This window comes from Peromyscus eremicus, chromosome 1 (genome assembly GCF_949786415.1).
Source record: "Peromyscus eremicus chromosome 1, PerEre_H2_v1, whole genome shotgun sequence".
Taxonomy (NCBI): Eukaryota; Metazoa; Chordata; class Mammalia; order Rodentia; family Cricetidae; genus Peromyscus; species Peromyscus eremicus.
In genome coordinates this window covers 169,422,056-169,435,751 of record NC_081416.1, presented here as the reverse complement: position 1 = coordinate 169,435,751, position 13,696 = coordinate 169,422,056, and the positions used below count along the sequence as shown (strand labels likewise).

Sequence of the window (13,696 nt, the reverse complement as noted above, 5' to 3'; positions counted from 1 at the left end):
AGAAACCAGCTTAAACCCATCTGGACAGGTCGGATCTACTTCAGGCTTTTTCTGTCTCACCAGCATCCTGTCAGACACAAAAGCAGCCAGAGTGCCAAGCGATGAGGGATGGACAGCTCCAGGGCAACAGGACATCCCACCATGACAGGACGCCTGTCCACCTCAGAAGGTCCCCCTTCCCTAGCCCCTCCCCCCAAGAGCCAACCGACGCCCACCAAGTCAGCTGTAAGCAGTCTTTCCGGGAGAAACGATGCCCCTATTCCTATTCACTTGCTTTTTTATAATAAGCAAAAAGTCTGGAATGTTAGAATTCTACCCTCACTCCTGCACATGGGCAGCTCAGGGTCTTGCATCTTACATCATCAGCGGGCGGTGACGATTATGTACCTGCCTTAAAAAGCCGGATGCAGACCCCTACCCTCTCTGTTCCCTCTCTGCTCTCTGCTCCCTCCTCCCAGGCCTGGCTCTCCTCTCTTTCTCCCCGCTCTTTCCCTAATAAAGCTCTGAAAACTAGCACTGGGTTCTGTCATGACCATGATCTTTCCATGCGGTAACAAGACCACCACCAGCACTGTTCATTCTATCAGGAGCAGCGTCAAAAAATTAACCAGTAGGGGCTGGACAAATGGCTCAGTGGCTAAGTGCATTTATAATTCACTCAGAGGTGCCAGGGTTGGTCCATAATACCAACATCAGTTCACTCAACCACCTGCCACTCTGGTTCCAGGGAATTTGATGCCCTCTTCTGGCCTCCATGGGCACTGCATGCATGTGGCACACACATACATATAAATTAAAAGTAAGTAATTATTTATGATAGCCTTCACTATGTTGCTTAGGCTGGCTCTGAACTTGATTGTCCTATCTTAGCATCCTGAACACTGAAATTAAAGCTATGTGTCACCACACCCTGCCCTGTGGGTTTGTGGCTGTCAGCCAGGCTTCAGAAGCAAAGGATCAGACTGAGTACCTTCAACAACAGAAATCACTGTCTCATGACTCTGGAGGACAGAGGTGTTAGAGGAGTTCCTGCAGTGTGCTGCAGCTGGTTTGATTCTGTCGTGTTAGCACTTAACTTTGCTCTGCTTTTTGCGACTTGCTACCTTTTGTCTCCCATACCTTCTGTTTGAAGTGTGTAAATCTTATCTGAGAGTTTCCTAAAGGTTCAAAGCCTATGCAAACTTGGTTGTGGGAGGACTGGGAAAGCCAGCTGTCTCTGAACTGAAAATCTGCACTGGCATTGTCTCTTTGGGGAGCTTAGATAAGAGGTTTTGGTATCTGGAATTGACTTGCTAGAGCTGTGAATTGCATAAAAATAAAAAGGCCCTTTGCAAATCAATAGTGGGTAGCTGCCATGGGCTACAGGCTGATCCCCCTGCAGTTGGAAAGCCTAAAAAATCATCCTTACAACAAGACAAGGCTGTCCACTCTCCCCATATTTATTCAATATAGTACTAGAAGTTCTACCTAGAGCAATAAGACAACAAAAGGAGATCAAAGGGATACAAATTGGAAAGGAAGAAGTCAAACTTTCACTATTTGCAGATGATATGATAGTATACATAAGTAACCCCAAAAACTCTACCAGGGAACTACTACAGCTGATAAACTCCTTCAGTAAAGTGGCAGGATACAAGATCAACTCAAAAAAATCAGTAGCTCTCCTATACACAAATGATAAAAGGGCTGAGAAAGAAGTCAGAGAAACATCACCCTTTACAATAGCCATAAATAATATAAAATACCTTGGGATAACACTAACTAAACAAGTGAAGGACCTTTTTGATAAAAACTTTAAATCTCTAAAGAAAGAAATTGAAGAAGATATCAGAAAATGGAAGGATCTTCCATGCTCATGGATAGGTAGGATTAACATAGTAAAAATGGCAATCTTACCAAAAACAATCTACAGATTCGATGCAATCCCCATCAAAATCCCAACACAATTCTTCACAGACTTGGAAAGAAAAATACTCAACATCATATGGAAAAACAAAAGACCCAGGACAGCTAAAAGAATCCTATACGATAAAGCAACCTCTGGAGGCATCACCATCCCTGACCTCAAACTCTACTATAGAGCTACAGTAATAAAAACAGCTTGGTACTGGTATAAAAACTGACATACAGACCAATGGAATCGAATTGAAGACCCTGACATTAATCCATGCACATATGAACACCTGGTTTTCGACAAAGAAGCCAAAACTATACAATGGAAAAAACAAAGTATCTTCAACAAATGGTGCTGGCATAACTGGATGTCAATATGTAAAAGATTACAAATAGATTCATATCTGTCACCATGCACAAAACTCAAGTCCAAGTGGATCAAGGACCTCAACATAAATCCAGTTACACTAAACTTAATAGAAAAGAAAGTAGAAAGTACTCTTGAACGCATTGGCACCGGAGACCATTTCCTAAATATAACATCAACAGCACAGACACTGAGCACAATAATTAATAAATGGGACCTCTCGAAATTGAGAAGCTTTTGCAGGGCGAAAGACACGGTTAATAAGACAAAAAGACAGCTAACAGAATGGGAAAAGATCTTCACCAACCCCACATCTGACAGAGGATTGATCTCCATAGTATATAAAGAACTCAAGAAACTAGACATCAAAATACTAAACAATCCAATTAAAAAATGGGCTAAAGAGTTAAACAGAGAATTCATAAAACAAGAATCACAAATGGCTGAAAGACATTTAAAGAAATGCTCAACATCCTTAATCATCAGAGAAATGCAAATCAAAACGACTCTGAGATACCTACCACCTTACACCTGTCAGAATGGCTAAGATCAAAAACACTAATGACAGTCTCTGTTGGAGAGGATGTGGAGCAAAGGGAACACTCCTCCACTGTTGGTAGGAATGCAAGCTTGTACAACCACTGTGGAAATCAGTATGGCGGTTGCTCAGAAAATTAGGAATCGAACTACCTCAAGACCCAGCCATACCACTCTTGGGCATATATCCAAGGAATGCTGATTCATATCATAAAGATACATGCTCAACTATGTTCATAGCAGCACTATTTGTAATAGTCAGAACCTGGAAACAACCTAGATGCCCGTCAACTGAAGAATGGATGAAGAAAATGTGGTACATATACACAATGGAGGACTACTCAGCAGAGAAAAACAATGACAGCATGAAATTTGCAGGCAAATGGATGGAACTAGAAAAAAATCACCCTGAGTGAGGTAACCCAAACCCAGAAAGACAAACATGGTATGTACTCACTCATAAGTGGATTCTAGATATAAAGAACAATGAGACTACAAAAAAAAAAAAAAAAAAAAATCATCCTTACAGTGCCTGGTGTCTTCTTTCCATGGACCTGAGTAAACCCCTACCTGATACAAGAGGCTCAAAATAAAGGTGACTAAAGCCCTTCCCACACTCCTCACACTTAACAGAATTGAGACACACTATACTGTGCCGATTGGGACAATTGGTAACATTTAAATAGGCTGTTTAGGTTGTATAGTGTTGTGCATCGACATCGGACTTGATTGAATATTACACTACCAGCTGCTTAAGGAAAACACATTTAGTTTCTGACGTAAGAGATGAGACATTTGAAAAGGTGTATGTGTAGGTGTCAGCATTTGAGTGGGCACAAATTCACATATTTAGAAAGAATAGTGACTCGATAATTTAACAACTGGTGAGTCTAGGTTAAGGGTATAAAACTAAATAATTTTTATAGTTTTTCTAAAAGTTAATGTACATATATGATTAAAATCTCACTAGATAACTAAACCTATACATCTGTATCTTTAAAAATTATTTATCTAGCTGGGTGGTGGTGGCGCACGCCTTTAATCCCAGCACTCGGGAGGCAGAGCCAGGCAGATCTCTGTGAGTTCGAGGCCAGCCTGGGCTACCAAGTGAGTTCCAGGAAAAGGCGCAAAGCTACACAGAGAAACCCTGTCTTGAAAAACAAAAACAAAAAATTATTTCTCTATAGATCGAGCATGCACATGTGCGTGCATGCGTGTCTGTGTGTGCCCATGTGCCTGAGGCCAGAAGCATTGGAACCTCTAGAGCTGGAGTTACAATTGGTTGTGAGCCATCAGATGTGGGTACAGGTAACAAAACTCTGGTTCTCTGAAAGAGGAGCACATACTCTTAAGTGCTGGGCTGTCTCTCCAGCCCCACATCTGTATTGTGTGTGTGTGTGTGTGTGTGTGTGTGTGTGTGTGTGTGTGTGTGTTGTATATAATGTGTTTTGCATACATGAGCAGGTATGTATGCTCATGTGCATGTGTTTGGAGGTCGGAGGATGATTTAGGTGTCTTGCTCTGTCATACTCCCTGTTGCCTAGAGACATGGTCTCTCCTAGGCTGTCAGCAAGTCCCAACAATCTTCCTTCCTCCACTTCCCACAGCACTGGGATCACAGACCTCCACATGGCCATACCCAGCTTTTTACATGGATACTGGGGATTCAACTCAGATTCCCATGTTTGTCCAGCAAGCTCTGTTACCCACTGAGCCATCTTCTCCAGCCCCATCTATTTCTCTAAAAACACACATCTAACTTTCACATGTTATGGTTTTCCAGGTTAATATATTCTGAGCAACTTTCAGTGGTCTTGGCTAATTCTACCTCTTCTCACTTGATGCTTGCAGAGTACCACTGGACTGCAAAGCAGAAAGTCCCTTGGCCAGGCAACCAATTATAAAACGATGATGCAATGTGAACAACTTCTTCAATACAGTTACAGCTGACACCAATCTACTTTTGATGACCAGAGATGCATTGTGGGTACAGCCTCTTTCATTGCAGCCCTCCATACTGCATGAAAAAAGCCACAGGATAAGCCCTTGGCTACAGGAAATTTTTAGTCAGCAATTTTATTTTCCACACCTTTACGCTTTAGTAAAAATAATGCCCACTGTTAAGCATAGAGAGCTAAGGGTCACCCGGTACCTTTTGGCACACAGTCCACTGAAAGATGATTGCTGACATTCATAGTCTTGCCAAGAGGGCCACTGCCTGTATTTCTTCCTTACACTGAGTTCTAGGTGTTACTCTGGCATATTATGGTTTTAAATGTGTTGCTGCAGGATGTCTTCCTGTACGCTGTGAATGTGTGATGCTATGACTGGTTAATAAAGAAGCTGCTCTGGCCTATGGCGCGCCAGGTTATAGCCAGGCAGGAAATCCAAGAGAGAGAGAGAGACAGGAAGAAAAAAGGCAGAGGCGGAAGAGATGCCTAGCCGCTGCCCAAGGAGAAGCAAGATGCCAGCAGGCTGGTAATGCCACGGTCATGTGGCAAAACAGATGAATAGAAATGGGATAAGATGAAAAAGCTAGCCAGCAAGAAGCCTGCTATAGGCCAGTTTGTAAATAATATTAAGCCTCTAAATGATTATTTTATAAGCGGCTGAGGGACCATGAGGCTGGGTAGGACTAGAGAAACCTTCCAGCTACAAGGTGTTAGATCTTGAATCAGGAGAAGCCTGTTCCCACATGTAATGGTTTTATAGGGTTCAGCACTGGGATAGACTCATGGGAAACTTGAAGATGGACATTTCATGTATCATGCTTTGGAGCCAAGGCTGGCCACAAACCTATCATCTTCCAGTCTTGGCCTCCTGAACGCTGGTTCACAAGTATGTGCCACCACACCCACTCTGCTACTTTCTTTGGGTATGGATTTTCTTATGGTATCGAAGGCGGGAAGCGTAATCAAAGCCTTTTCCACAGATATCACATTTGTATGGTTTTTCTCCAGTATGAACACTCCGATGAACTTGAAGACGTGAGCGCTGACTGAAGGCCTTCCCACACTCCTCACACTTAAAGAGTTTCTCCTTGGTATGAATAGTCAGATGGACTCGAAGCTTGGAAGGGAAACCGAAGGCCTTTCCACACTCCTCACATTTGTGAGGCCTGTCTCCCGTGTGGACCCTCTGATGGTGGTAGAGGTCCAAGCTCCTGCCAAAGCATTTCCCACACTCCTGACATCTGTAAGGTTTCTCTCCACTGTGGCATCTCTGATGGAGAATAAACTGGGAACTGTATATAAAGCCCTTCCCACACACATCACACTTGTATGGCTTCTTCCCAGTGTGGACTCTATGATGGTAATGGAGGCCAGAGGAACGACTGAAGCCTTTCCCACAGATATCACATTTGTATGGTTTTTCTCCAGTGTGAACTCTCTGGTGAGCTTGAAGACGTGAGCGCTGACTGAAGGCCTTCCCACACTCCTCACACTTAAAGAGTTTCTCCTTTATATGAATACGCAGATGGACTCGAAGGTTGGAGGGGAGACTGAAGGCCTTTCCACACTCCTCACATTTGTGAGGTTTCTCTCCCGTGTGGACCCTCTGATGGTGGCAAAGGTCCATGCTCCTGCCAAAGCATTTCCCACACTCCTGACATCTGTAAGGTTTCTCTCCAGTGTGGCCTCTCTGATGGTAGATAAACTGGGAACTGTACCTAAAACTCTTTCCGCACACATCACACTTGTATGGCTTCTCCCCAGTGTGGACTCTCTGATGGGAATGGAGGCCAAAAGCCTGCTTGAATTCTTTCCCACAGACATCACATTTGTATGGTTTTTCTCCAGTGTGGACCTGCTGATGTACCCGATAATCAATGGACTGACTCAAGCTCTTGTCACACTCTCCACACTTGTAGGGTTTCTTCTCTGAGGGGACTCTCTGATAAGCATGAAGGTCTGACCTCCCGCTGAAGCCTTTCCCGCACTCCTGACATTTATACGGTTTCTCTCTAGCGTGTGCTGCTTGGTGGCGTGTAAAATTTGACCTATAACAGAAGCTCTTCCCACACATTTTACAGCTGTATGGTTTCTCTCCAGTATGGACTCTCTGGTGAATGCGAAGCCTCGAGGACTGACTGTAGCCCTTCCCACATGTTTCACATTTGAACTGCTTCTCTTTGGCATGGATATTCTGAGGAGCTTGAAGGTTGGAAGCCTGCCTGCAGCTTTCCCCGCATTCCTTACACATACAGGGCTTCTTTCCTGTGTGAACTTGTAAATGGATATGGAGATCTGTATTTCGGGAAAACCCTTTCCCACATGCCTTACATTTGTACGGCTTCTCTCCAGTGCGGACTCTCGGATGGCATGTTAATGGTGAATTGTGGCTGAAACCCTTGCCGCACACATCACACTTGTATGGCTCTTCACCAGTGCGCGCCCTCTGACGGCACTGGAGATCCGAGCTCTGACTAGAACACTTGCCACGCTCCTCACATTGATGAGGTTTCTCTCCCGGGTGAGCTCTGTTGTGAATGACAAGACCCTGGCTGCCGCTGAACCTCTTCCCACAGCTGTCACATCTGTGGGACTTTCCGTCTGTGTGACCGGTCTCAGGAGAACGAGAGGGGCTCTTGTTGAAGTGATCACTAGATGGGGGGTGTTTCTCTAGCTCCTCTCCTGGGTGTGAGCACTGACTACCGCAGCGCTCTGCTGGGTAGACAGTCCGGTGAATGGGAAGCCCCGAGTCACACTCACTCTGCAGACATGGTTTCCCTCCTAAGGACAGTCCCTGATTAACACCGTCATTAGTTCGTCTGTCACAGTCATCACATCTGTGGGGTTTCTGTTCTTGGTTGGTTTGAAGCGGCTCACAAAGCGAAGACTTCCTCATCAAATCTGTATACACACACAGGTCACGTTTCACACAGACCGGCTTATCCCCACTCTGGTTCTGTGCATCCTGCAGGCACCTATTTTGGCAATAATTCTGAGTTCCTGAGATTGAAAAGTCTTCTTGTTCAAGGCACCTGCAGCTATCTCCCGTGTGATTCTTTGTGTTGCTGCCCTTGTCAGAAACCTGAATGGAATAGTGTCGCAGTAGTGGAGAACGCTTCCTCTGAAGATACCCGGTCGATTTCTGGGCAGCCTGTTTCCAGATGTGCCAGCAAGACACCTCTACCTGGGGAAGATGCTTCAGTGTGAGTCTCCCAAGAGTCGCCGACTCATGTGGACTGCTGCCGTCTGTGAGAGAGCAGTTGGGAGAGATGAGGACAGGTTATGGGAGGACTCCGTACCCAGGGCATGGGAGAGACTGACTCAAGCCAGGGCCAAGGTCATCTTGTCCTTACTACGTAACGTGTCATTTCCTCATGTTTTCATGGCGGTGGAAGCAAGGACGGGATCGAAGGCTCCCGAGCGTACGCTGTGCCCCATTTACAGACACATGTCTGACGTATGACATGAGCGCGGCAAGGGCTGGAGAGACGGTCCGGTGGCTAAGAGCACCCGCTCATCTCCAGAGGAACCGAGTTCGCATGCCAGCACCCACACTAAGGGACTTACAACTCTGTGTAACTCCAGCTTCAGGGACGCTAGCTCCACGGGCACCCACGGCACCACATACGCATGGCATACAAACACAAACACTTTAAAATTTAAAAATGAAAAAGAAAACACGAGCACTATGGGCACAAAGACTACCCTTGCATCCACACTCTACCGCACAATGACATGAATTAAAAGCATATTCACCCTTTTCCTCAGTACTTATACAAATGGGATTCTATCCAAATTTCAGTCAGAAAAGCTTCAAACTTGGTTAGGCCCGTGGGCAGGAGTAACAATGTGGATGTACTGTGGACCAGACCTGAGAGACCAGCAGCATGGGTTCTCACCAGGATACCTACTTCTCCGGACTTCTGTTTCCTTTAGCCAAAGCCTTTCTTCTGCTTCTAGTAGGGATACCATATCTGCTTTGAGGGGAAAGCACCCTATGAAAAGACAAGACACATATATTAAAGGCGAACACAAAATTAAAGCAATTTCTGTCTAAATTACACAATCCTCAGGACCTGTGAAGTGAATTTTAGAAACGTTTTATCACAAAGTGTACTGATAAATAAAGGGCTGGGCAGACAGCTCAGTGGCCACACACACGCCAGGACTGAGACTGGATCCCAGCACCCATGGGACAAGTCAGGCGTGGTCTCCTGACGGCACACAATAACTCTGGTGCTTTGGGGGTAGATAGCAGGATCACTGGGGCGTGCTGGCTGCCAGCCACAGCTATGGGAGGGTCTGTGCCTCAAAGAAATAAGGCAGAGAGTGGTAACAAAGGATGCTTGATGACCTCCATGTGCACAGAGCACACACAGGCACTCATATACACAATGATTTGAAAGAAATTTCAAAAATGAGTTAAAAGAAATCAAGGCCATGGCTATGTATGTATAACAGATTCTGTTTCATCATATTGTAACTGTCTCTCACATCCTTCACCAGAAACCATCAGGCTTTACTGCAGCAGGTCCTCCAAAACAGATTTTAACATCCTATTGTCACCTATTCTATGGCAAAGAAAACACTATGCCAGGCAGTGGTGGCACACACCTTTAATCCCACCACTCAGTAGGCAGAGGCAGATGGATCTCTGTGAGTTTGAGGCTAGCCTGGTGTACAGAGCAAGTTTCAGGACAGCCAGTGCTACACAGAGAAACCATGACTCTGAGGAGAAAAAGAAAATACTACTATACTGTACCATGTTTGTTTCTTTACCTATTAATAGGTCACAGGCGTAATTAGAAAAACAAAGTACAGGGCTGGGGTGTGGCTCAGTGGTAGAGCCCCTGCCTAGAATCCCCTAGTGAGGGGCTGGGGGTGTGGCTCAGTGGTGGAGCCCCTGTCTAGAATCCCCCAGTGAGGGGCTGGGGTGTGGTTCAGTGGTAGAGCCCCTGCCTAGAATCCCCCAGTGAGGGGCTGGGGGTGTGGCTCAGTGGTAGAGCCCCTGCCTAGAATCCCCCAGTGAGGGGCTGGAGTGTGGCTCAGTGGTAGAGCCCCTGCCTAGAATCCCCCAGTGAGGGGCTGGAGATGTGGCTCAGTGATAGAGCCTCTCTGCCTAGAATCCTCCAGGGGCTGGGGGTGTGGCTCAGTGGTAGAGCCCCTGCCTAGAATCCCCCAGTGAGGGGCTGGGGATGTGGCTCAGTGATAGAGCCTATCTGCCTAGAATCCTCCAGGGGCTGGGGATGTCAATCAGTGGGACAGCTCTTGCCTAGAATTAACCAGAAAGCTGTGAGTGTGGCTCAGCAGCAGACTCCTGCCTAACATACACAAGGTCCTGGATTCTAGTCTCAGCAAAATCGAAAGCACTGAAGTTAAGCTGTCCATTTGTGGTTCATATGGAACACGGTTTCTCCCTGGCAGCGTATGGATACTCTGGATGGTAGAGCATCCTGCTGTGGGACCTAGCTGTCCCTGGCTACTAACTACTGAATGTCAGTAGCACCCATCCCTGAATTGTGAGAAATACGTCCAGACATGACCAAATGTTCTTGATAGAAAAATCATCCCTAGCTAAGAATCAATGGTTTAAAGAGATTTTGGCTGAGCAGAAACATCAGCAAAATCCCTGTTGTCCCAGGGAATCCTTTCAAATGGTCCAGAGCCTTGAGCATCTGAGGACAGGGAGTCTCTGGTGTCCCAGGACACTCATCCTTACCCACAGCAACCAGGTTCTTGAAGTTCTCCAGCATCATGTCTTGGTACAGCTGCCGCTGTGTGAGGTCCAGCAGCCCCAGCTCTTCAGTAGTAAACACCAATGCCACATCCTTGAATGTCACTGCCTCCTGTGACATCAAATACAAGCAACCTCAAGTCAGCTCCCAGGGAAGAGGAGCAGCGGTGGTGCCACGGTCACGCGGGTGCCACGGTCACGTGGGTGCCACGGTCACGCGGGTGCCACGGTCACGTGGGTGCCACGGTCACGTGGGTGCTGCAGACTCAGAGGGGTCCAAGCAGACTGAGCGCCAATAGTTGTTCTGCATTCACACAACCCCCCAACATCCCAAACTGTGACTCCCTCCTCCCTCTCCCTCTCCCTCTCTCTCTCTGCATTTTCTTTCTTGAGGGGGAGGTGAGAAAGGGTCTCAGACAGCCCAGTCTGTACTCAAACTCAGTATCACAGAAGATAACCCTGAACCTCTGCTCCTCCTGGCTTCACTCCCACCGTGCTAGAACTTGGGCCACATACACCAGGCCTTGTTTTTATTTTGGCCATGCATACCAGGCCTGGGTTACACAGTGCTAGAGATAACGCTGTGTTAATGCCAGGGCATTAGGGATACTAAGCGAGCGCTCTATCCAGCTCCAGCCCCAGCTCCACAAACAGCTACTTCATAACCAAATAACAGGTTATTTTTGACAGCAATTTTGTGAATTAGTAACAAATGATAACACACACACACACAGCATACACAGACACACACATACACAGACACACACATCATGCACACACACAGCATACACACATACACACATACACACACACACACACACACACACACAGCACCTAACTCATACGCAAAGATCTGCTGTTTTCTACCAATACCCCCCCTCAAAAGACACAATGACATATAAAATTACTGAGAAATGTCTGACCTGAAATATGGCCATTTTCTCTTGTTTCTTTGGAGGAAGGTCACTGTCCTGAGAAGGCATAACTAAGGAAAGATAAAGAAGCCATGAAACAAATGTCAGAACTGCCATTAGCCAGGTGAAACACTGTCCCCTACTTCCAGACACATGCCACCACATACAGCTCGGAAATCAGAAGCACCCACTGACTTCAGCTACTAGCAGACCCCTTAGCTCAGCTGGGCAGTGAACCTATACAACCAACTTCAGTATTCCTGCTGTAGAGTTTCAGATTCTGGAAATGGTGGGATAGGAGAGCCAGGAAAACAATATACAGGCAATGAATGAATGAATCAAAGTTAGGAAAGAAGAGAAAAAAAGTAGGCTCTGAATGCCTGGTTCAATTTCTAGAAGTAATACTTACTATCCCAGCACAGGGAATGTTAGAAAACCTTTGTGCCTCACTTTTACCATAAGCATAATTTCTGCCTACCTCATAGGGTACCTCAGAGGACTAAATGAGTAGATGGAAAGTTATAAGAATAGGGGATTGAAGTGTCACTCTATTTAGTCTTATTAAATAAAAACCCATAGTCAGATATCGAAGGTGAAAGCTGAAAGATCAGAGAAACAGAGCATTCACAGTCACTTAGAGACTTCTTACCTCTACAAAATCTCAGTCTGAATGGGGCCAAGATCCTGTCTCTATGAATCCTCAGACTGAATGGGGCCAAGATCCTGTCTCCAACCTCCTTAGTGCTGGGATCAAAGGCTTGAGCCTCCCAAGTGCTGGGATCAAAGGCATGCACCACCACCACCACCACCACCACCACCACCACCACCCAGCTGTTTCTCTTTTAGACTGGTTCAATCTCATGTAGCCTAGGGTGGCCTTGAACTACTGATTTTCCTGCTTCTTCCTCCCAAGTGCTGGGATTAAAGGTGTGTGCCACCATGGCCTGGCCTCTCTAGTTAACTAGTGGCTAGCTCCGCCCTCTGATCTCCAGGCAAACTTTATTTGTCAGAACACAAACAAAATATCCTACCAGGGGACAGAGACTTGACTTAGTGATTGCAAAGGACCTAGGTTTGATTCCCAGCACCTACACAGTAGTTCACAACTGTCTGCAATTCTAGTCCAAGGGGATCCAACACTCTCTGTTGGCCTCTGTGGGTACCAGGCACTCATGCAGTCTACACATATAGATTCAGACAAAGCACTTACACACATAAAACAATAAGATAGATAAATCTAAAGTGTTTTTAAAGACTAGAAAATCCCTTTTCTAAGAGGAAAAAAAGGAGATATTTTACAACATAAACTATATATGCTAACGCTGTGCTCCTGTGAAAGTCACCTTTAATTTCTAAAGAGCCTAATTCTGACCGGAGATATCTTAACTAAATATTTTTGCCCCCAAAGTAATATTTTATTGACACTGGTATCTAAAAGACATCATTTGATTAGCTGAACAAAAATGAAGAAAATAGGTATGAACCTTAAAAAAAAAAAAAGGATTGCAAGAGGTTATGGGAAAATAGCATGCATCTATTATTACCTTCGGTGTTTTGTTTTGTTGGAGACAGGATCTCACTATCCTGGCTGGCCTGGAACTAGCTATGCAGCCCAAGCAGTCCATGAAGTCACAAAGATCCACCTGCTTCTGCCTCCCCGGTGCTGTGATTAAAGGCGTGTTCCATGACATTGGGCCACTAAAAAAAAAAAAAAAAAGAAGCTCAGGAAATGTAATGACAGAGTATGACTATGGTTCTGATAAAAGTCAGGCCTGCAACCTAAGCCCCTAAGACACAATTTAAAACGAGCAAGAAAGAGACACTGTTGGGAAGTTGGGCACTTAGCTCAGTGGTAGACCGATTTGCCTCCCAGCCCAAGGCCTTAGATTCAGGCCCCACTACCAGTTTAAAATGACATTGTCAAATTTTAGGTATTTTTGTATTCTCTATGTTTTTCAGAATGAGAATACATGCTAACTCAGCTTTATATTTTTGCTATAACAACCCCCCTTTTTCAGGTGTGTGTGATGTGCATGTGTATGCATATTTTTTCATTTGTGTATAGCAGGGATCTAATAGAGTCACTGTATTTAGGGTAAACATTAGAATGTAATAAGCCAGGTAGTAGTGGTACATGCCTTTAATCCCAGCACTTGGGAGAGAGAGGCAGGAGGATCTCAGTGAGTTCCAGGCCAGCCTGGGCTACAAAGTGAATTCCAGGACAGCCAAGACTGTTACACAGAGAAACCCTGTCTCGGAAAAACAAACAAACAAAAAAGTAATAGTTGTTTCTCACTGT

General features: G+C 45.5%; 1 protein-coding gene across 1 annotated transcript; it reads right to left on the bottom strand.

Moving 5' to 3' along the window:
* Positions 1-4,204: 4,204 nt before the first annotated feature.
* Positions 4,205-11,466, bottom strand: LOC131925290 (zinc finger protein 227-like). The gene is made up of 4 exons (XM_059280587.1): positions 11,407-11,466; positions 10,469-10,595; positions 8,657-8,744; positions 4,205-7,985 (listed from the first exon to the last, which is right to left on the bottom strand). The coding sequence occupies exons 1-4, from the start codon at positions 11,464-11,466 to the stop codon at positions 5,660-5,662; spliced, it is 2,601 nt and encodes an 866-aa protein (XP_059136570.1). The 3' UTR covers positions 4,205-5,659.
* Positions 11,467-13,696: the final 2,230 nt, after the last annotated feature.